Here is a 23869-nt window from a genome sequence, read left to right as displayed (position 1 = left end):
AAGCGCTCATTCCTTTTGATAGTTGCTAACTTTCCTTCATTGATAAGATCCTCAGTCCACACTGCAGGCTTTGAAGCCAGCCATATTTTCTTCTTGGCTTTCTTTCTTTCCTCCCTTTACCCTGACCCCGTCTCCCATCTCTATGTCTCCCCAGCTCCGTGGCTGAGATTCCCATCTGTAAAGCCTGTTGCCACAGGATACAGAATTCACTGGGGCGGAGGGAAAGCTGCATGTGTGTGTTTAGGGCTGGTGGCTCTCGGAATCGGATAAACATTGTGGAAAGCTTGCTCAGTCATGTGGAAGAACCAGTGTGTTATAGCTAAATGGTGGAGCTGTGAGCTGCTGGGCTCCAGGCTCTGGCATCTGTGCGTTGGGCCTGCCCAGCCTGGAGCATTTTTATTTGTGAGACGAAAAGAGCTGATGAGCATTGCCACTTTAGCCATTCAACAATAACAAAACCTTTATTTCAACCCCATGGAAGAAAGGCTGTATTTTACTCTTTTTTTTTTGCCTATTTTTGGTGTGTATGTGTGCTATGAGTGCCGTGTGTGTGTGTGTGTGTGTGTGTGTGTGTGTGTGTGTGTGTGTGTGTGTGTGTGTGTGTGTGTGTGTGTGTGTGTGTGTGTGTGTGTGTGTGTGTGTGTGTGTGTGTGTGTGTGTGTGTGTGTGTGTGTGTGTGTGTGTGTGTGTGTGTGTGTGTACGGGGTCTCGCTGTGTTGCCTAGACTGGTCTCAAACTCCTGGCCTCAAGACATCCTTCTACTTTACCCACCAAAAGTGCTGGGATTACAGGCATGAGCTACTGTGCCTAGGCCACTTTTTTTTTTTGTAATTAAATGACGAAATTGGTCAAACAGGAAATCCCATGCGACTTTTACACACTAAATAGAGTACCTCTTGTATAATCACAGTCAATCTCTGGTGTTTTTTTTTTCACTCTTGATCTCCTTTATATAAACTCTCTTCCCTTCTAAGAAATCTCTGTGATATCCAAGACTTTCACTCCCATGTCAGTTTGGCAGCCTGTGATTCTGCTCTCCTTCTTTCCTGGTAACATCAGTCTTGAATGAGCAGCAGTGCAGGCAGATGCCCTTAAGAGTTCTGAGTATGGCCTGAGTTTTGAGAAGAGGAAGCTTCTCAGTTCCTGCTATTTTATTGGCCATGGTTTGGCTTCCTAGGCGAGCTCTGTCTTCACCTGAATATCCGACTCAACACTGGGGACAGAGATCTCTTTAGCTGTGGGATACCAACTTTTAGAACTAGAGCTAGAACTTGAGAGTACACTTTGTCACTCTTTCTTATGCTCCTCCAAGAAATACACATTTCCTTAGAATTGTTGTAGGTGTAATCACATTTTATAAGCTGAAATCTCAGAGTACCTTTAGCCTTCATGAGCACAACCTTGTTGGGGATATTTGGGTTGTATTGTTTCTCTTTTCTACACTCACATGTTTGCCTATCTTGACAGCCTGCTGACCTAGGCAATAATAAAGCTTCTGTCGAGGTGAGCAAACAGCTGATGGCATAGGCGCACAGAGGGGACTCCTACAGTGGCTGTCTGTAATCTGCCAGGCTGGTGGTCAGAGCAGGCGAGAACAAAAGCCAGTCTGTTTGCAGGCAAATTGGAAAATCAATGTGTTAGTTCTATTCTTTTCTCTTTGCCTTTCTTCTGACAGAAAGGGAGAATGCTTATCCAGCAGTCCACAGAATCATTCCAGGCAAGTGCCCATTCCAGAGACTCACTCACCTGACATATTACTACTGGAAGTTGAAATGTCCCCACATTTATTTGTCTGAACTGCTTAAAAAGTCACCAACAGGAATTCTTCTCAAACTTGCCATCCAAAATTGAACCCCGCTGGCCCAGTGTTTTGACTTGTTTATATTCCAGATAGCCACTCACATAAGTTTTATCTTTTTAATGCTGATGGGGGCCAAGAAAGGAGTTCATTTGCTGCCTGGCTGGGAAATTCAGGAATTGCATTTTGGGCAGCATATTTTATAGTATGTGTAAGTATTTCACTGCTTTTCCTCAGTTTATTTTTTGTGAGAGTTCATTGAAAATGTCCAAGGCTGGGCACAGTGGCTTATGCCTATAATCCCAGCTCTTTAGGAAGCCGAGGTGGGAGGATCACTTGAGGCCAGGAGTTTGAGACCAGCCTGAACAACATAGCAAGACCCTGTCTCTACAGAAATAAAGAAGGAGGTAAAGGCAGGAGGATCACTTGAGTCCAAGAGTTCAAGGCTGCAGTGAGCTGTGATCTTGCAGTTGCACTCCAGCCTGGGTGACAGAATGAGACTTTGTCTCTCAAAATGTATATACAATAAAAAAGAAAGAAAATGCCCTAGACATAATTGAGTCTAAGATGGTTAGGGCTTAGAGAGCAGAGCTCATACCAAGTAGCCTTGTCCCAGGATAGGAGAGGGAGTAGACTTATTAAAGATTTCTCTGAGCGTCTTGACAAATATCTCAAAGGGCTGCTGTGCAGAGATGATTATATTCGATGTGCGAAGTCTTGAGTAACTTTCCCTTTAGGCTTCTAAGAGAGAAAGTCTGTGAAGGAAGGGCTTTTGAGAAGAAAAGACTTTCTTGCTCTTCCTTGTGTTGAAGTTAGCCTTAGAAGCTTAGCAAATGGCTTTAAATATGTTTTAATTTGAGCTTTGAAGGTCTGAAACTAGGCTCTCATTATCAGTCTGTTATTTTTTCAAAGCCTAAAAGTGGTCTGCTGATCATGAATAAGATAAAGGTGTTTGGTTGGATATGGTCATGGTGTTCTTATTGTAAAGTTCATCATCAAAAAAAAGTTACAACTTCAGTGGTCATTGGAGACATCCTGAGCTAGAACCTTAGATTTAAAATGAGGGATTAGGTTTAAAATAATCTTGAGTGAGGGTAGTAATTGGCATTTGATATATTTTTTTCCCAAAGTCATTACCAAAAAAAGTTATATTTTGTTTTGTTTCTTTTTAAAGGAAAAATTGACTAAACCCAACAACTGCTACTACCAAAAACCCTTTAGCCTCTAGCAATCCCTTTTGTCTTTAGCACTTATCATGCTCCACCTCGTATTATTATTAAATTATGTGTGCATCTTTTTTGTAATGAGACTCTAAATGCCCCGAAAAGGAAATTTACATATCTTCACATATACCATAGACATTAACAAAATGATTGGGACATAACAGCATTTAATACCAGTGTTGATTAAAGCTCTTTTTTTAATTAGCTGAAAAACCTATGGGCCAAAAATTGTGTCAGTACAGGAATCAGTGTTGAGCAAGTCAGTCGCTGTCTCTGCTGACACAGGAACTTACAGGCTGATGAGGAAGCGTCACCATCGTTGAAGCAGTACACCTGATACTTCACTTGACTTTTTTCTTTAAAAAATAAAACTCATTTTTAATTGGTCATTTCATGTTAAATCTCAGATTGTTCAGAGAAACAAGAATCAAGTAGCTAAACTATTGATTTGAAAATGTTGCTTGGGCAACACAGCAAGATCCTGTTTCTACAAAAAATAAGCTGAGCATAGTGGCATGCACCTATACTCCCAGCTACTCAGGAGGCTTAGGAGGAAGGATCGCTTGGGCCTAGGAGTTAGTTTGAGGTTATAGTGAGCTAGGATTGCACCACTGCACTCCATCCTGGGCAACAGTGAGACCCTGTCTCAAAAAATAAAAATAAAAAAAAAAAACAAATATGAGGGAAAACATGGAATACTAAAGGTGTATTTTGTTTCATTTCTGTGCAGAAGATGTTATAAGATTGAGTATCTAGGTCCCCTATACTATGCCTTTCTCTGGCCACGTCACTCTTATTCTAAACCTAATTTGACATATTTCTCTATTTCTGATTTTAAAGGGGCTAATTTGTAGAGAAAAATAGAGTGAGAGAGACATTTTCTAGCAAAATCTAAAATATTGAAGAGAATCAGGCTGCCTAGAAGACCCTAAATCCATAAAACATCTTTGGATCTTATTTTTGCCAAATCTCTCACCAGAGCACTAATAGATATCCTAAATTAAATACTATGTCTCACTTCCTCTCCTTTTCTTAACTATTACTTTGGCAGAGAACCTGTTCAGAGGAAACTGTGCTAATAGCAGATGGCAGGAAATAGCAGGAGGCAGACTGAATAATCAGCCTCTAAAAGCCACTAGTATTCATCTGTACCCTTGACTCTCAAATATGGCATGGAATCCTTTAGCACTAGGTTTTTGTCTCACCTTTTTCTTTTTAAGAAAAAGAGTTTGATTTTTGTGGGGCCCAGCGATTGACCTGCTTCCTGAATGATTAAGGAAAACATGGGGATTTCAGCTAACATGATATAGTGTAGTATATGAGGGTCCATCCTAATCAAAGTAGATAAATAAAAAGAGGGACTACAGAGCCCTTTCTACCCCCATCTCACAGCCCAATCTCCAGTCAGTCTTTTGTCATGAACCCCAGGAACTAGGAGTAGCAACTTCCATCCCAGGTGTTAGCACTGTGCATGAACTAAGGCAAAAGCAGCATTTGGAATTCCTTTCCAAGCACTGTTCCTTTGTAGGTATACTATTACTGTATATAACTCATCCTGGGCTGCTTCAGACTTTTAAGACCCTGTGGGGAGCTATAGGAAGTAAGGGATAAACTGACGAGCTACAATGGAACTGTGAAGAAGGCAGTGTGGGATTGTGAATCTTGGAGGACACGAATGTTAAATTTTACTCAACTTTTATTTCTTTTCCTCTGTTTTCCTTCGACTCAGTGAAGAGTGTCCCAGTCTCTCCTAAGAGCCACAGGAAATATCACTGTTACTCAAAGCTGATTCTCTTCTACAGAGTTGCTGTGCTATCCTATTTTTCATTTTCTTCATTTGTTTTAAACTTCCAAAGTTTCAGCTTAAGCTTCACGTCTCTTCTAATGAAGTATCTGTTTACATAATGCCATGATTAGTAGAGTATTTTCCCCAAATCATTTTTCATAAATCTATTAAAATGAGATGTCGAAGTAAGGGGTATAAGGAATACAATTTTTGTAAAATTTTTTGTGTTATTAGTTTGCCTTCTCTTTACCATTTCAGACTTTGTGGTTAATAAGTTTCATTCTCGAGTTTTTATCAACTGTTGACTTTTATGAATTTCTGTCACATTGCACTCTGTAAGTATCTAAGAGAAGGACCTATCGATGGAAGATGTGTTTTAACATATAAGAGTTAACACCAGTTTTCTCTCTTCTTGTGCTTATTTAGATTTCGACACAGCCCCAACTGCTGGTACCTGAGAAACTGGACTATCCACACCTGGATTAGGCAGTGTCTAAAATATGATGCACAAGACAAAGCCTTATATACCCTTGTAAATAAGGTGAGTGGTTCCGTGGATCTGCAGCCTGTTTTCCTGAGTTTAGGTGATATGGTGTTTGTACCTATTGTAGTACAGCAAAGAACAACACCAGAAATAACTTTAAAAAATTATTTGGCCTCAAATATTCTTATTAACAGAATGGAGCTGGGTATAAGTTCATTAATAAATTTAAAAAAAAAAAAATCCTGTAGCTGCTCCTTTTCCAAATATAGTGACTCAGAAAAGGACAGGTAAAAGCAAAAGGAAGAACTCTGCAGTGGTGGTCATTTCATTCTTGGTTGCTAAGCCTTAGATTTCTTGCCTGTTTCCTTCTGGTGAAGTATAGGGGAAAAACATGACCATGTTTGCTCCTATGTCTTTTGAGTTCCCTGACTCCTCCCATCAAGCCTGAGAGCCCTCTAGGATTGGGATCTTTCTGACTGTCACACCACCCAAGAGTTGAGTCTTACTTACATTCCACTGTATGCAGTAAATACAAAATGAACAGAGGTTTAGAATGTTGTTATTGTGAGTCTGAAGCTAAACACTAGTTTGAACTATAAAGATATTTTAAGTCTTTTTATGAAAAGGTATTACATCTATAATGTCACTGGACCCTGAAAGTTAGCACTGAAAAGGAATACTGATTTTGTTTTTGAGTCCCCTTCTGTGCAGAATGTTTTATTTCCATGACTTGGGCCCAGTTCAACTTAATATATATTATATACAGTTTGTTTGTGAGACATTGGATTGGTTATTGATAGTGGATACAAAAATGAGCAATATTCTGTCCTTGCCCTTGGGAAGTTTACAATTTAATAAGGCAGATAAGCAGGATTACTTATAAATCTAATATTAGGCAAATGTAGGTGCCACACAAGAATATTTGTAAAGGCCAGGCACCGTGGCTCATGCCTGTAATCCTAGCACTTTGAGATGCCAAGACAGGAGAATCACATGAGCCCAGGAGTTCGAGACCTATAGTTCCAGCTACTCTAGAGGCTCAAGTAGGAGGATCACCTGAGCCTAGGAGGTGGAGAATGCACTGAGCTGTGATGATGCCACTGCACTACAGCCTAGGCAACAGAATGAGACCTTGTCTCAAAAAAAAAAAGGAAAAAAGAAAAGAAAAACAGTAAAAACAACTTGGAGAATTAAGATGAGGGAATCTGATTGGAAGGAAATAATTAAAAGAGACATGAGGTACCATTTAAGATGGTCACCAAAAGATGCATGCTTGCACATGGAGGTGGGCTGGCAGAAACAGTATTACCAGAGGTATATCTGGGTGAAAACAAAGACTCAGTCTGAACAGTAATACATTGCCTTTTTCCCGGGGTATAAGGTATGTTAAGGGAGGAACCAGGTAAGGAAGCGAGTAAAAGATTGAGCTAGGTACCTGGATAAGTCCAATCAAGATGACAGCCTTGAATCTCAAGAGGAGGAAATGGAAGGCCCAGAGGAAGGAATGGATTAAATCTTGTTTTCTTCAGTTCAGAGTGTAATGTCACAGATTACACTCAAAGATTCCTATGATAACAAAACTAGGAGGGTCTAGAATTTTCGCTGCTTCTTGAGTCTTTTAGTGGAAAGGACATCAAACTAGAAATCAGAAGATCCAGGCTGTAGCCCCACAGGCTCCACTGGTTGCTGGTAACTTTAGGCAAATAACTATTCTTCTAGCTCTTAGTTTTTTCAACTCTAAGTCAAGTGGGTTGTAGTAAATCAGTGATTTCTAACTCTGGCTGCCCATTAGGGTCACCCAAGAAGCTTTTTAAAAATTGTAGATGTTTGCCTCTACTCCTGAAATTCTAGTTTAATTGGATCTGTCTGGGGTCCAGGCATTGGAATTTTAAAAAATGTTTTAATAAGTTTAAATTTTTCTGTCAGTTTTGGGTTCACTGTATAGGGGAGAAAACATAATTTAGTTTCCTTCCCTTTTAGGTTCTTAGTTGAGACACTCTGCTGAAAACAAAAGTCAGATTAACAAAAGAAAAACAAGTAGAAGTTTATTAACACATGCTGTACTCATCACACAGGAAAGGCCTCAGTTCAAAAGCATTTCTATCTCAAGGCAGTGGCTTATGGCCTTGCTGAATAGTATTTCAACCAGGGACCATAAATCCTATACAGTGACAAGACAAAGGAAGGAAAAGTTCCAGTCTTTAAAAGGTGGGAAAATGTGGGAAGATAGTAAAATCTGTTCTCAGATTCCTCTGGTGCCTGCTGATGCCTTCTGTGGGCTCAGAAGCAAGTGCTGTTCTAGGAAGGAAGGATTTATGTGCTGCCATCAGGCAATTGGAGGCTATGGCAGAGTCTTCCCCTGCATTTTCAGTGTCTTTAACTTAACATCCTCAATTATTTTGGGGAGAAATATTTTTGTTTCCTTCAACAGCAAAACTGAGTGGAAAGTACATAGATTTTCTATGTACTCCCTGCCCCAACACATGCATAGCCTTCCTCATAATCAACATCCTGCCCCAGCGTGGTACATTTATTACAATTGATGAACTTATGTTGACAAACCTTTGTCACCCAAAGGTCCTAGTTTACATTAGGGTTCACTCTTGATGTTGTACATCCTATGGGTTTGGACAAATGTATAATGACATGTATCCACCATTGTAGTATCATCCCTCATCCCTGCCTATTCATCCCTCATTGGGTTTGCTTATTTGTTTGTTTGTTTGTTTGTTTGTTTTTTAAAGCTCTCAGTTGATTCTCATTTACAGCCTGGGTTGAGAATCACTGACCAGTTAATTTCTAAAATCCCTTTCAGCTTGAATGATTTGTCATCCTAAAATATTTTGGTTTTTAGCCTGCCCTAGGGATTAATACTGATTTGGATGACTGCTTTGAGAAATATAGACACTGGCCATGAGCTACAACCTTTAAAACAGTGGTTTTTAGACATTTTTCCATTTCGGCACACCTGAGGCTACTGTATATAACTCCTGGAAACAGTGAGTCAGCTCAGTGGTGATTCACAGTTGGGGGTTAGGACTGCATCAAAATCTCTCAAGGGGATATGGATATAGTTTGGAAAAATTCCTCAGCTGTTTCTACTGGTTGCAAGAGGGAAGAATGGAGCCCTGTGGGGAATGGTAGTTAACATTACTGAAGAATTTGAAACAAATAAAAATGCAGCCACAATCTGGATCATTGGTAGTAAAATGAGTATGCAAGAAAATCACAAGAAGCTCACTAAAAATTCAGGTTTTTGTGCCCAATTCCCAGAGATTCTGGTTCTGTAGGTCTGAGACGTAGGAATCTATATTGTTAAAAACACTCTGAGAAAGTTGACATCCTGCAGGTGCTAAAGGGCCCACATTTTAAGAAATCTGAATTCTCAAGTATTCAGTTGTATGACAACATCCTAGAAACTTAGTGGCAAATATTTGTTGGCATATTTCTTGGGACCTTAAAAGCCAGGCTAAGAACCAGAAAATGCTGTGTAATGTCTGCTTTCTCATGAGAGTCTGTTTTTGCATTGTTATTCGTACTTTATAAAAAGAGTCACTGAACCAGTTAGGGGGGGTTGTGTGGGTTTCTTTTTTTCTTTTCTTTTTTTTTTTAAGCTATGATGAGGTGTTAGAATTGGAGCCTTAGTTTTTACATATCAGTTGTCTTATATCAGACACCCACTCACAACTTTCTCACCCTGACCAACAGTTCTGGTTACCAAACCTCATGAGTCATGGCTTCTGTTTCACTGTCACAGATGCTGTAAAATGATAGTCAAATATTTTAAAGCTAATGGTGGCAAATTTTATTCTGAATAATACATAGGCGTATATTACAGACTAAATTAGATAATTTTCTCTTTTTTTCCTGTTATGTTCATTTTCATTATAGGTTCAATATGGAATTTTTCCAGATAACTTTACATTCAATTTACTGATGGATTCTTTCATAAAGAAAGAAAATTACAAAGGTAAGAAACTAAGCCCAGATTCAGTGTTTATAGGGCTTCCAGCTCCCAAAGGGAGGTGTACAAATGTAGGAACTTCCCCTTTTTTATTTCTTAATAACATCTCTTCATTACTCTTTTAGTCAGAAAAGTTTTGATGATTATCATTTATGCAAAATTTTTAAAAACATTATTTTTATTTTTGTTAAGATAGAAAATATCAAAGTACATAAATGATTATGGAGGAAAAGTAAGTTAATTAAATAGGCTAATCTAATTTCACTTCCCAAACTGACTGAAATGCAGAATATAAATAAAGGATAAAGTAAATTTATTTTTCAAGTATAATTTTGGATTCAGTAATGAACAGTTGGCAGAAATGAGATTTTTTTTTTTCAACTGAATTTTTAGCCTATGCTCTTTTAAAATTTTACTGGCTTGTTTGTTTATGTAAAAGAAAATCCCTTCCAGGTTCTTATTTTTCTACTGACTTATTAGATGACTACCTGGTCTGCCTATCTCAGTTTCCCCATTTGCAAAAAGAACATAGACATTCATGCCTATGGCCTCATTCAGAACCATGACATGTGCAAAACCAGCTGGCTAGGAACAGCTGCAAATCAGTGCTATTTTATAGTTATGAATATATGTAAAAATTGGTTAAAAAAATAGTAAGTAAAAAACATTTGTTGGCTTGTGATATGAACAGGCACTATATTTTAAGCCATCGTTAATATTCTCTGCTTTACCACCAAATAAGTACAGAAAGGAAATTGTTTGACTTGATTTTCTTGGCCTCCATCTATGTTGTAGAATATCAAGGGAAAATAAAAATTGCTTAAAGCCTGCTCTCCAGGCTTTAATGACCAGCATTAATGTGCAAACAAATATTTTATGTTACATGTTTTACTCAGAGGCTTATAATTTATGAATGAGCATTTCCCATTCCCTTCCAACAAGTATTTTAAACTGAGCCTTATTGTCCTTTTTATAGTCGTTATTTTGCTGTCTTTGAAATAACACCTGAGATTTAGGGTTTCCTTTAGCATTTTGTCCTCTTCTGCCTTAACAGTGAGAAGGTACCAGAGCAGAGAATAGGGCAGTCAGACCAGCCTCTCTGCTCTGCCTGTCAGGGTGACCTTGAGAATATATGTGTCTCCTTTATGCCTTAGCTCTTCTAGCTGATAGACATCATGCCTTAAATTTGCATCACAGTTTGAGCTGTTTTCATATGTATTATCTGGTTGAACTGTCCAAAATTCTCTTGAAGTAAGTGAAGCACATAGTATTTTATCATTATGACGATGATACTGGGAGCCAAGAGAAATGAGTGGTTTATTTAACGTCCTTCAGGACGTTAGTGCAGTAGCACCTGATTTAGTTCGTTCTGGTATGTAAAATAGAAGCTAAAGGCTGAGGAAAAACCTTGTTTGTGGAAGAACTAGGGCCAGAGCCTGAGCCCACATATTTTACTTCTTAATTCTGCATTTTTTTTTTACCATGCCCCACGTTTTGAGAGTGTTTATAGTTAAATAGAGATTTAGTAATATTACCTACAACTAATTTCCTCTCATTTTTACTTTCATCTTCTTGCTAGATGCTTTATCTGTGGTTTTTGAGGTCATGATGCAAGAAGCCTTTGAAGTGCCTTCCACCCAACTTCTCTCCCTCTATGTTTTATTTCATTGCCTGGCAAAGAAGACAGACTTCAGTGTAAGTGATCTTCCCTAAAGCAGTATTAAGAACTTTAGAAAAGGCAAGCAGGGGCTTGCTCTCAAAAGCTAGAAAAAGGTGTCTGCAGCTCTGTGGCCAGGCACAACCAGGAATATGTGTTTATTGTATACATTTTGGTTACTGGTTTCTGACAAATGGAATTGGAGGTTCTTCCACTTGAGAGAATCTCAAAAGAAAGTCCTCGTGCATATTTTGAAACTTGAGCTAGGCTGAGTGCACCTCAGACATTCAGAAATGGGTCATTGGTAGTCATTGAGAGCTGGACGTGGCATGTCAAAGAGGCAGTGAGGCAGCTAACGTTGACCATTACCTGGGATATTAAATACTAATTATTTCATTTGTATCAGTATTTTCCTAAGGTTTCTCTAGGGCAGTTCCGTTTTGAAAAGTCTAGAATATCAAGTTTTGGTTTCAGATCTTAGGTTCGCATATTTAATCATTGCTTATTGTTGTCCTAAGAATAACAATAGCAATAACTGATATTTTAAGTGGCACTTACTTTACACCAGGCTATGTTTTTGTTTTAAATGTATTAATGCATTTAATTCTCACAACAACCCTAGGGAGATAAGGAGACTGGGGCCTAGAGATGTTACAAAGTAACCTCCCAGCTAGTAGGTAACGAAGCCACCTGGTAAAGCCAGTCAGTCTGCCTCTGCCATCTGCCCTTAACCTCAATTGTAAACATCAAAAAATCCCAATTTGGGTAGGAACTGAAGAGGTCATTTAGTCCAGCCCACATTCTAAAGAATAGATGGCATGTTATGCCTTTCTAAGATGAGTGTCATAGTCTTATGATATACCCCACATTCATTATTAATTCATTAAATATACTGTATTGAACACATACAAATTCCATACATTGGCAAGTGCTAGTTATATGATGGTGAGCAAACATTTTCTGCTTACAATTTAGGAAGAACACAGATGTTTAAACAAAACAATCACACAGATATAAAACTATGACTATCATGGACACTGCAAAGGAGAAATCTATGAAAAGACTATATTATAGGGAGTTTTCTCTGTATTTTAAACTTAAATTGGTTAGGAAGGGCTTCCTTAAGGAAATATTTCTTAGGTTACTATTGAAGGATGACTGGTAATTAACTGGCTAAGGAGGGGAAGAACAGTCCAAAAAGAGGAAATTACATGTCCAAATGCCCTGTGGCAGAAAACTTAGTGAGCAGAAATGGGCTGGAAGAAGATAGTCAATGTAGTTACAACAGAAAATGGTCGGGAGGACGTGGGGTAAGAGGGTTGGAGAATGTAGGCCATACTAAGCCATTTTGTGTTCATTCTAAAAATAGTGAGAAGCCCTTGAAAAGTTAGAAGCAGAGAGCATATAATAATCAAATCTGTGTTTTGATAAGGTCCTTCTGGCTGTACTGTGGATAAGCTATCAGAGCAGGGCAAGGATGGCTATGGTTAGACCATCTGAGAGACTACCATGAATCTGAGCAAGGGATAATGGTAGCATAGAGACCAGGATGTGATGCAGTTAGAGAGTAGCCAATGGGCATATTTGGAAGGTAAATAACAAGATGAGGCAGGGAAGCAGGGGTCACATATTCTCTGCTCAGTTTCTGACTCATATGTCTGGATGGAAGGGGTTCCATGTGTTGTTTGCAAAAGGGAACTTTGGGAAAAGACTGGATGTTATGAGAAAAATAATAATGTGACTCTGAACATGTTGCATTTTGAAATTGAGACAGTCACGAGATTTCACCAAGGAACTGGGGGCTTAATGGAAAGATCTGGACTGGAGATACAATTTTGGAGACTTATACATCCATGTGTAAATGTTTGCAAATGAGCTAGAAAGCAAAAAGAAGGGAAATCAGGAATGTGTTGGACCACAGAATCCACAGGAAGAGATGGTCTACTATGTAGAATGCTTCCAAAGGGGTAGGGTAAGATGAGGAATAAAAAAAGTCCATTAAATGCATTAGTGGCACGGGAGGCACTAAATCGTAACCTTTGTTTCCATATGAGTAATGGAGCAGGAAACCAAATTGGAATGGATTGTAGAATGATTAGAGGTAATGACAACTCTTTTAAGATGCTTAGCTATGAAGTGGAGAATAAAGCGGGGAAGTTGGGAGAATGAGGATTTGCTTTGTATTAATGGAAGAGGCAAAGCATAAAATGGAAAAACTTTGAGGGCATTGATGAAACAACACCTGAATTTGTCCATTATAGTGTCTACAATAGAAATTAAAGGCTTGGGCCAGGAGCAGTGGCTCATGCCTGTAATCTTAGTACTTTGAGAGGCCAAGGCAAGAGGATTGCTTAAGGCCAGGAGTTTGAGACCAGGCTAGGCAACATAGCAAGACCTCATCTCTACAAAAGTTGAAAATAAAAAAATATTAACCAGGCATGGTGGCACATGCCTATAGTCCTAGCTACTCAGGAGGCTGAGTTGGGAGGATCCCTTGATCCCATAAGTTTGAGGTTACAGTGAACTGTGATCCCACCACTGCATTCCAGCCTGGGCAATAGGGCAAGACCCTGTCTCCAAAGAGAAAAAAAGAAAAGAAACTAAAGGCTTGGAAGATATCTGTTAATTGATGTTGACACATGAATAGCTTCATATAAGCAGCAGTAGTTCCAGCAGTCCCAGACAATGATCAGAAAATTTCTAAGACAGTCATTGGTTTGTTTTCATTCATCTTTTTTGAAGTCCTTTAGAAGTATCACCATCCCAGTCACTGTCACCACCCTTGCTCGACTCCTAACACATCAAAGGTATCTAGTGCTTAGATATTTTAGTGTTCATTTGGCTTTAACCCCTACTACAGCCTGATACTGTAGCTCATGTTTTTCCCTACAGGGGGAAAAAAATGTTTGTAAGGCTCCTTATTTGTTATTTGTCGGCCCCACTTTTCATGCAGTTTTAGGTGGGGAAAATCAAACTTCTTTTGAAAGTAAAATGACCTGGTTTTTAATTACCAGCTCTTTTATTTACCTGTGCTGCAGAAGTGCTTGGGGGGTGGTTTGTTTTTCTTCTGAGGTCTTTGCTTTTCTCAAAGACTGGGGAGCAGCCTCAAGAAATGACACTTGTATTGCACAAAGCCTACTCACAGTAAAGAGGTTTGGGTGCCTATGAACATCTGGGGTGCCACACTTGCCCGTGGTTGTAACTGCAGCCTGCAGACATTATTCATTCTCTGCTTCCTCCCTAATCTCGGTGCAGAGACCAGGGCAGGGCAACCTGAGCTTAGTGTTCTATGTTTTGAAGCCAGAGTTAGGGCTCCAGCTCTGTCCAGTGTGCACTCATGTGGCACCAAGAAGATCACAGATCCCACTGGGGAGTTGCCAAGGCTCTCCCCTGGCCGCATTGCCAGGAAGTCCTCCAGTCATCATTGTTACTAGTCTGCAGCAGGTTTAGCAATGCTTGTGTTTTTGCCCTTTGTTTCCCCCATGCCTCTAAAGACTTCATTTTCTTAAAGTGTAATTTTGCACCCTGGGCTGAAAGAAATGATCACTGTTTCTGATTGCCTAATTTGTTTTTGAGAGGCACAAATCTATCTAAAAGCAATTTAATAGTGGTATTTATTCTAACACTCTGAAGAAGTCTTATCATTGCTAAATTGTTTAAAATTCAAAAGCTTGTTCCATCAGGCCACAGCAGTATGAGTGATTGTGGGGCTGACAGCATGTTGAATCTTTATTGATTGTCTCGAGTGTTGGTTTAAAGTGTACTCTTTATTTTTGTTTTGTTTTGCTTTTCTGATTGTAAAAGAAATGCTTATTCATTGCCAAATTTTTGGAAAATAATAAGATATACCGGGAATAAAACCAAAATTGCTTATAATTTCACTGCCCCAAAATCCATTAACATATAGGGTATTTCTTTCCTATATTTCTCTTTGACATAAGTACCTTCTAATCCCAAAATTAGGATTATAATGTATATATAGCTTTGTTCTTCTTTGTTTACTTAATGCTATAACATGTTCTTTTCCTCGTGTCATTAAAAGTCACATTTTTGTATAAAGTACTCATTGCTTAGATGGATCATGATCCGGTATATTCTGTTGCAGTGGGAAGAGGAGAGGAACTTTGGTGCATCCCTATTGCTTCCAGGCCTAAAACAAAAGAACTCAGTGGGTTTCAGTTCCCAGTTGTATGGCTATGCACTTCTTGGTAAGCTAAATGATCCTTACAAATACTGTTCTTCATGGTTAGAATTGTTGTATTCTTCCAGTTCATAATAAAATTGTAATTTGATTTAAATTTACCAGTGAAATCCAATTAGCCTTCGTTTTTAGACATAAAAATAGACCTTGATGGCCTTACAGTTACTCCATAAGAGAGTAAAGAGGGTTCTTAAAACCTGCCATCACTGGCAAAGCAAGAACTAGTTCTGGTGGATATAGGTAATAATATTCAGTGGTAATCAGTCTGAAGGAGGGATAAAGAAAGGGATGTTTTGGCCCTGTTTAGGGAGACTAGCTAGTAGAATCTTTTCCAGTATTAACAAAGATCTTTCTGTCTCTTTAGATCTAAAGTCCAGAAGGTAAGAAATTAAGAGTTAGAGTTGAACTTGTATCTTTGGTATTGTTTTCAGGTAAGGGAAGATAAACTAAGAGCAGAAGTAGTAGCACTTCAGGAAAAGCGGAGTGGTTCATGGGTACCATGTGATTGTACCAGGAGGTGCAATGGTGGCTTTCCTCTTGTGCCCTGATTGCATTGAAAATCAGACAGGTTAAGAGGACAAAGCCTTCTGAAGAGTGGCCTTGGAACCTGGGTTGTGTGGAATCTGGGCAAATAAGATTCAACCTAAATGTAACGTTGTCCTGATTTACAGAGGTTTATTAAAGTTATGTTATTTCATTACTCTCCCATCGTCTCTTAAGTAGTTAGGCGTCTATCAATTATACATTGCTTCTGCTTACCTTTGTTTTTTAAAAATCATAAAGTTATAGCAGTTTGACTGCTTTTGAAGTTGATCTTTGCCAACAGAATGTAGTGTGTTATTCTTGGTGCTGACTCTGATATAATAACTCAGAGGAACTTCAGAGTTTATTGACTGTCTATCAGACTAACAAAGGAGTTGGCCACTCTTTTTAAAAATCATTTTTTCCTTATTTGTCACCTACTTTTGATGTTGATTTACATGTATTTTCCTTTGCTTTCAGATTAGCATTCAGGACTGTCATACAGCCTGAATTGGTCAGAAGTGACAGGGCAAAGAATATGTACTTTGTTGTGGTTTGTGAGCAGAGGCCCTGGTTCTTTGTGATAGCAGCCATCAGATCAGAAGCTCTTTGCTCTCATTGTGTCATTTGCCATGCAGCCTCACTCAACCCTGATGGAAGCAGCTGCCCAGAATGTAACTACAGTCCAGCCCCAAGCACCTTAAAGGTCTAAAATTAGCTGTCGCCTGATAAGCTTTGTCTGTTTGTGTCCTACTCTGGCTTTCCCAAATCCTCCTTCCCAGGAAAGATAAAAGAAGGTGGATTTAAGACTGGGCAGCTCAAGGTGACTTTGGTCATCAGTGCAGACAGGTTCTGTGCCACAGGAATACAGACAGCCGTCTCCCTACCAGAAGACCCTGCTGTCTAGCGTCCACATCTTGAATTCCAGGTGTGATGGCTTGAGGTACCCAGAGAAACATTCATGTCCAGAGATCCAAAAAGATCATGAGAACTCTGTGATTTTAAAACTGATGAAACTCAAAGGAAAGAAGGGAAAGATGAGGGTTTTTTTTTTTTTCATAAGGATTGGGTGTTTTGAAGATTTTCAAAAAATGACAAACATTTCCTAGCAGGGAAAGTTGTCGGATGTTGACAAAATTTTCATAGTAGGAAAGTTGTGAGATTTCTTTTTCTGGGGAAGATTTTGTTCTTGAAACAAAAATTGTATCTCAGTTGACTTGTTTTTTAAGGGTATCCTTACCTAGAGCCATATATGTCAGCCTCTCAGTTGCCCTCAGCCCAGTGGTTTATATATACATCCTCATGAAAATATCCACCAGCCCAAATGAGAAAGAAGAAAAGCAAGTTCATGTAATTTTGCATTACAAAATGGATACAGTGAATTTTACCACATTCGTCATTATCCATCTGAAGTGTCACCGAATGAGATGAGTCTCTTGGTACAGATTTAAAATAATCCTTCTCTATTTCTAGAGCTGCCAGGTGAACATTCACTTGGGCCTTCAGGTCCTCACTCTTAGAAATGGTGGGAAGACATGGCTGAGCATTCTTTATTGTTCTTTTTGGCCACAGGGAAGGTGGAGTTGCAGCAAGGGCTACGGGCTGTGTACCACAACATGCCTCTGATATGGAAACCAGGCTACCTTGACAGAGCCCTTCAAGTGATGGAGAAAGTGGCTGCCTCCCCAGAAGACATAAAGCTGTGTAGAGAAGCGGTATGTTTTTCAGCTCTAAGGCAGTGAGATTTAGCCATCTGTTTCCCATAACCTGAGCTTTAAATTTGTTTTCATTGTGTTTCCACTACCCCTACTTTCTATATTTCTATAGAATAGGTATTTATCCAGTTGAAAAAATGCAAAACCACAAACATTTTCAATGCTCCTGACCAAAGGCACTAGAAAATATGATTAACATTGATTTACAGTTCATTGTCCAGGAAAAAAAACTATTCCACTGCTTCGTCCCTCACCTCCTTACCAAAAAAAAAAAAATCTCAGTGGGAACTCAAGAGAGGGTAAAATTTCATTTTAAATATGTTTGGTGTTTCTGTAACCCCATGTAGTCCTGAAAGGCTACATAGCATTTTTCCCCGTAAAAGTCCTCAAGAAATGAATCTGGGGACCAGAGATGGAACCATCTTAAACCATTCTGTGTGAATGTGTGATGCTGATGAGATCTCGGTCAGATGTTTCTTTCAAAGTTCTAAGGTGTTCACTTTACCAGGATGAGAACACTACTCTCCCACCAGCCCCAAAGCTCATGCCTCTTGGTCACCTAGGACCCTTGATGGTATGGGGTTGCTCGAACTCCAGGAGACATGATGTGCGTTACATCCCACAGGCAGCTACAGTGTCTGCTCCTGTCCAAACAGCTTTTACAGCCAGTGTGAGGCCTGAGAAGGACATTGGTTGTCTTGTTACCATGGTGTAAAGGTCACCGTAGAGCCACGTATTTGTTTTTCCTTGACTCTGGTTGCTAGGGCTCATCCCTTGGCTTTCATTTCTGTCCTGAGGTGGTCAGGTCTGGTGTCTGTCCTGTCACCTTATACTTATGTCTAGTGAATCATTATGCTCTTTGCCAGACGTTTATAACAAAGGATATACATTTCTCACAATACTTGTTTTAACCCTGCTATAGTCAGTACTGGTGACTGAAAACACAAAATTATACATAAATCCTTTGCCAGGGAAATATTCCTTCCAATCTCAGCCAGATTTGCATTCTTTGCATTCTAACAGTAGAAAATGAGTTCACATGTAAGCAAGAATGTGCTATGTGTCCAGTTTGGATGTGATGTATTAGTGGTATTAAAAGGCCTTGGCGTATTTTTAGGATTTCTGTTCTGATATGACATGGACAGGATGAATTGGTTTCAGGTAGGTGTTTCTACTGGCCTTGCTGCTGTTAATATCCCATTTCTGATGATTAGGCCCTCTGTGGGTCAAGGGAGATATACCTCAAAGTGAAAGTAGAGGGGAGAGGGGTCAAAACAAAAATGCTCTATTTTTAAATTTACTTCCTAAGTCACAGAAATCACCTCATTCAAATGAATTTCATGTATGCATCTCTGGTCTTTGCCAGCAGCTTATGTGAATTACACTGATCCTTAATTTACAGATACCATGTGAGCTAAAAATCTTCCTGATGGGGACCCTTGCCTGTATCCAGAGGCTTTAACATACACTTAAAATGGCCTTTGGTTGGTTGTGTTCTGTAATTGTCTATCCCTTTGTCCCAAATCCAAACTGATTGAGGAAGAAAGACATGGAAGTGGGAGGTACTTTAGTGCCCATCAAGCGTAATTCTGGATTCCTGTCTGGCTAACTAAAAGCGAACTTAGCTGCCATTGTGCGGATTCACTTATACAAATAATTCATAGCTCGCTTATTTGGCATTTTGTTGTTTTTTCTTTGAGACAGGGTCTCACTATGTCACCCAGGCTGGAGTGCAGTGGTGTGATCATGGCTCACTATAGCCTCCACCTCCCAGGCTCAAGCAATCTCCCTGCCTCAGCCTCCTGAGTAGCTGAGACCACAGCGGTGCACCACCATGCTTGGCTTTTTTTTTTTTTTAAGTGATGGAGTCTCCCTATGTTGCCCAGGCTGGTCTCAGACTCCTGGGCTCAAGCAGTTCTTCCACGTCATCCTCCCAAAGTGCTGAAATTACAGGCATGAGCCACCATACCCAGGCTAGCTTGCTTATTTCTACTGTTTGTTTTGTACTGTTTTCCATGCCATCTGATAGGGTGTTTATAATGTGAAAAAATATAACCATATATATTTCCTACAATTTTCTAAGAAAAATCTTTTCACAGTCTTTTAGAGCTCATTATTCCTTTCTTTCGCCTTCTCCAGCCTTTCTTCACCATGTGCTTTTGGGCCATAAAACATTTGGTTGCTGACCCTCTTTCTGCTCCACAGCTCGATGTGCTGGATGCAGTGCTGAAGGCTCTGACTTCGGCTGATGGGGCTTCAGAGGAGCAGTCCCAAAATGATGAAGACGACCAGGGGTCAGAAAAACTGGTGGAGCAGTTAGACATCGAGGAAACAGAGCAGTCCAAGCTTCCTCAATACCTGGAACGATTTAAGGTGAATCATAGCAGAATGTGTCTCTCTTAGCAGTGCATAAAACACACTTCTCTCCTGTGGTGATGGACAAGCATTCTTTCTGCATCAATGTCACACAAAGAGGCTTTAAAAACTGACATCAAAAATTACATTTTTATTGCTTTGCACAGGAAGTGGTCTTAAAAGAAACCAATGGAATTTTTATGCTCCTTTTTGTACTTGAGCTAATCGGTCACAGTTTTGTTCACTAAGGTAGCATGTCATTACCCACTCATTCCTGATATGCACCTGTCGGCTGGATAATTGCCTCCTCATAGCAATAACCTGACTCCCACCCCAGGTGGAAAGTATCTGGCCATTTCTCCATCTTGCACTAAATGTGCTTGATAACCTAAAAACCCAGTTAGACACTATAATGCCACATTTGAGTATGTAGAGATAAGACGTGGGCGTCTTTCTTTGCTCATCTTTGGCAGCTTTGTGTTGTTCTCTTGTGCTGCATAGAAGCTGTAAACAGTTTGCACTGTTTCTTTCCAGAACAGCCCTGAGCACTCAAGCTACCTTTGGTAGCTTCTAACTGTACATCCCAAAATGCTCTGTGATCAGTGTCAGGAAAGAACCGTGTTCAGTGTTTGAACTCTTAGCTTCTTAGCTGTTTTGATTCTTGTCTAGTGCAAAGGGGGAAAAATGCTGTCAGAATGGGAATTCTTTGTACAGCAAAAAACTTTCTCACTTATTTTGTGTGACTTGTGTCATTTTGGTACTGATAGGATGTAAACTTTGCTAGATTATTATGTTTAAATATTTTCAGTAATTAGAACCTAATTCCCAGTGTTGTAAGGGGGAGCCTGTTGTATTTTTAGCAGCAATTTCTCCCAGTACTTCTATAAAGTCATTGCTCAACTTCCCTCTTATAATTTGAAACTGAGAAGGAAAGGTTAATCGATATTCCCAAGGTACCCAGAGAATTGGCAGTATAGCTGGGATGAGAATTTGCATGCCTGCCCCTTCAGGCTCTTTGCTTAATCTTGTGTATTTAGAAAGGCTAAAGAAAAAAATCTCCTTAGCCCCATATATTATGATTCATTGCATTCACGTTGACCAAGGTTGCCACACCATTCTTAAAAATTAAAACTTCCTTCTCTTGTTTCTTATATACTTTGCCTCAGAGAATAGAAACCTGTGCCTGCATTAAGTTCTCAGCCCTCATTCCTCTACAAATGTATTTTTATGAAAATTTTAAAAAGGCAAGTATTTATTGACTACTAACTGCGTGTTGGGCACCAGTGCATTTCTCCTCGCGAGAGCTCTGGATGCTAGAGACTACCTTTCTCATGTTAGATGACAGCAAAGCTGAGAAAAACTAGCCCAGAGTGACTGACTTTAGATTTGAACAAAGGTTTGCTAGCTCGTAGTTTAGTCCTCATTCTGGTGTCCCAAGCTGTCTTGTTGGCCTCAAACCCCACATGGAGAGTGTTATCAGAGAGAGATCATTTTCATTTTACATTTCCTTTTCTTCCTGTTGCCTGATTTTTATTAGTCAGAGGTCATTTGTTTGGGAGCCATTTTTATATGATTGACTCTCACACTAGGCCTCTGGCCCCTCCTGGAGCCTAGGCACCCTGCCCACCCCCAACCCTGTTAAGCAAGCCTCCTTTCCTGTGCCAATGAGTGGCATTTGTTTGTGGAACATGGGGATGTGTGGTATAAGCTACAGCTGGCCCCGTAAGTGGCCCTCTCTCTAATGAGAGAGTACATCTTAAAGTACTTAAATAGATTAATGTTTTTAATACTTACTTCTCCAGGAACACAACACCAACCAAACCAAGCTGCCATTTCAGATGGAGCTGTAAGCAGGCAATACATAAAGACTGACCTGCAGTCTTAGAGTTCCTGAGACCCAGTGCAGTGGAGCACAGCAGGTGGACGCTTCTAATGGTGCAGGCACTCAGGGAAGCTATTCCTTGAACTGATTTCCATCTGTTGAGGAACGTCAGAAAGGCAAATACTTGTTGCAGTTATTCTGTAGGCATGTGTATGGTTGGGCTTGCTCCAGTTACCAGATGCCTCTGCCATTTTGTTTGCATATTAGAATTCTTATTCTTGGAGTTTGCTGCTTGGTTTGGTTAGGTCGGGGTGGAAACATAGATTTGTTAGAGGCTGGCCGTCTTTGTGGTTTAAAACAAGAAATTACACAGGGAGACCCAGCATATGGAGTTCCATTTACTGTTTGTGAGTGAAAGGGGAGAAATCACATGTGGTGCAGCTTAGCAAAATTGCCGAGCTGAAAAAAATAACAACAGCTAACAGCACCTGGATGAAAGGCAGCATGACCATTTCCCAACAAAATGGTTTTTTTCTGCCAGCAAAATGTGTGGTTATTTTGCAGGTGACTTCATTCTGGGACACTAGAATGAGGACTAAACTATGAGTCAGCAAACTTTTGTTCAAATCTAAAGTCAGTCACTCAGGGCTAGTTTTTCCTCTTTGTATCTTTCTCTCACTTCCCTACCTTTCTTCTCATTTTTCCCATTTGTTTCCAACAGGCCTTACATTCTAAGCTTCAGGCTCTGGGCAAAATTGAGTCAGAAAGTCTTTTAAGTCTGACCACCCAGCTTGTCAAGGAAAAACTCTCCACCTGTGAAGCAGAGGACATCGCCACCTATGAGCAGAATCTGCAGCAGTGGCATCTAGACCGTGTACAGTTGATCCAGAGAGAACAGCAACAGAGGGAGCAAGCGAAGCAGGAGTACCAGGCTCAGAAAGCAGCAAAGGCATCTGCCTAATAGGGTCCCCCAGGGCCCCACCTCTCTCACAAGAACTTCACTCAACCCCATGCCAGGACTCAGCAGTGGCCTGGACAACAGCCTCAGCTTCCTCTACCCATCTTCTTTTCTTAACGCAGGCTGTGTACCCTACATGGCAAGGCACCATGACTGCCCATAGAGATGCCAAGAAGGGCTGTGGAACTATGCAGGTGGCTAGTGATCAGACTGAAGTCACCAGCTGAATACCTTAAGGAGGACTCTTGAGGCTCATAATGGAGTTCCTGGGGCACAGGGATTAGTTATGAGCATTAAAGTTCTTAAGACCCAATGACGGTACTGGGAGAAACGAAGGCTAAAGAGTCAGGTTGAAGCACAGGCCTTTGTTTTTTGTTGTTTTTGTTTTTTGAGACAGAGTCTCATTCTGTCACCCAGGCTGCAGTGCAGTGGCGCGATCTTGGCTCACTGCAACCTCCGACTCCCAGGTTCAAGCAATTCTCCTGCTTCAGCCTCCTGAGTAGGTGGGATTACAGGTGCATACCACCACACCTGGCTAATTTTTGTATTTTTAGTAGAGATGGGGTTTCACCATGTTGGTCAGGCTGGTCTCAACCTCCTGACCTCAAGGGATCTGCCCGCCTCAGCCTCCCAAAGTGCGGGGATGATAGGCGTGAGCCACCGCGCCCGGCCAAGCACAGGCTTTTGATTGGTCTCCCTCTCCCCAACCCAGGTACATGAGGCCAAGGTGAACTGTGCATCCTGAGACCTTGTGTCCCTGAGTCTCCTCTCTGAGTGCAAGCTGCCCTGTGAGCTGGCTGTGGGATACTCACACATTCCCACATTCTCCTTTCTGCCACATCTCGCCCTTCTGGACCTGCACTGGGAGAAATTCAGGACAGGAGTGAACTCAAGGCCATGAACTCACTGGATTTCCATTTTTAGGCACCCGTAGGGACGTTTTTAGGATGTAAGTTTTTGAGGGGAAAGCTAGCTCTAGCATGAAGCCTCTTTGGATTGGCTTCTCCATCGTGTTGGGGTAACATTTTTTTTTCCAATTTTTTTTTTTCCAAAACATCGTCTCAGCTCATTTATCAAGTAGGTAAAATGAGCCTTTTGTGTACACACAGAGGCACATGTGCGTGCACACACAACTTGTGAACACACATTTCTGTTAAAGAAGTTAGAAAATGAGAGATGGGTTGGGGCTTGAAGTGCATCAGAGGTATGAATGTTGTAAAACTGTCAGGAGATGTAAAATTCCTTTCTGAAGTTTCTCTTCTGTGAAAGGGTTCAGGGCAGATTTTGCTTACTATGTAGTGTTGCCCTTAAGTACAGTAGTGTAATTTTATTCAAGATTGTGCTCTTCTATCAAAAGCCTCTGGAAATAAATGTTCTGGGATCA

The 23869-nt window shown here is 40.3% G+C and overlaps 1 protein-coding gene across 2 annotated transcripts in view; it reads left to right on the top strand.

The window, feature by feature from the left end:
• MRPS27 (mitochondrial ribosomal protein S27) overlaps nucleotides 1-23869 on the top strand; it is a 100741-nt gene extending 76872 nt beyond the window's left edge. For both annotated transcript variants that reach the window (XM_054489902.2, XM_054489903.2), the window contains exons 5-11: nucleotides 5234-5348; nucleotides 9183-9261; nucleotides 10835-10950; nucleotides 15018-15120; nucleotides 17208-17350; nucleotides 19556-19723; nucleotides 22249-23869. In XM_054489902.2, coding sequence (XP_054345877.1) covers nucleotides 5234-5348; nucleotides 9183-9261; nucleotides 10835-10950; nucleotides 15018-15120; nucleotides 17208-17350; nucleotides 19556-19723; nucleotides 22249-22488 — 964 coding nt within the window. In that variant the 3' untranslated portion in view covers nucleotides 22489-23869. The remainder of the gene's footprint in view (nucleotides 1-5233; nucleotides 5349-9182; nucleotides 9262-10834; nucleotides 10951-15017; nucleotides 15121-17207; nucleotides 17351-19555; nucleotides 19724-22248) is intronic.

Source organism: Pongo pygmaeus, chromosome 4, assembly GCF_028885625.2.
Source record: "Pongo pygmaeus isolate AG05252 chromosome 4, NHGRI_mPonPyg2-v2.0_pri, whole genome shotgun sequence".
Taxonomy (NCBI): Eukaryota; Metazoa; Chordata; class Mammalia; order Primates; family Hominidae; genus Pongo; species Pongo pygmaeus.
This window is presented reverse-complemented; position numbering and strand designations above follow the sequence as displayed.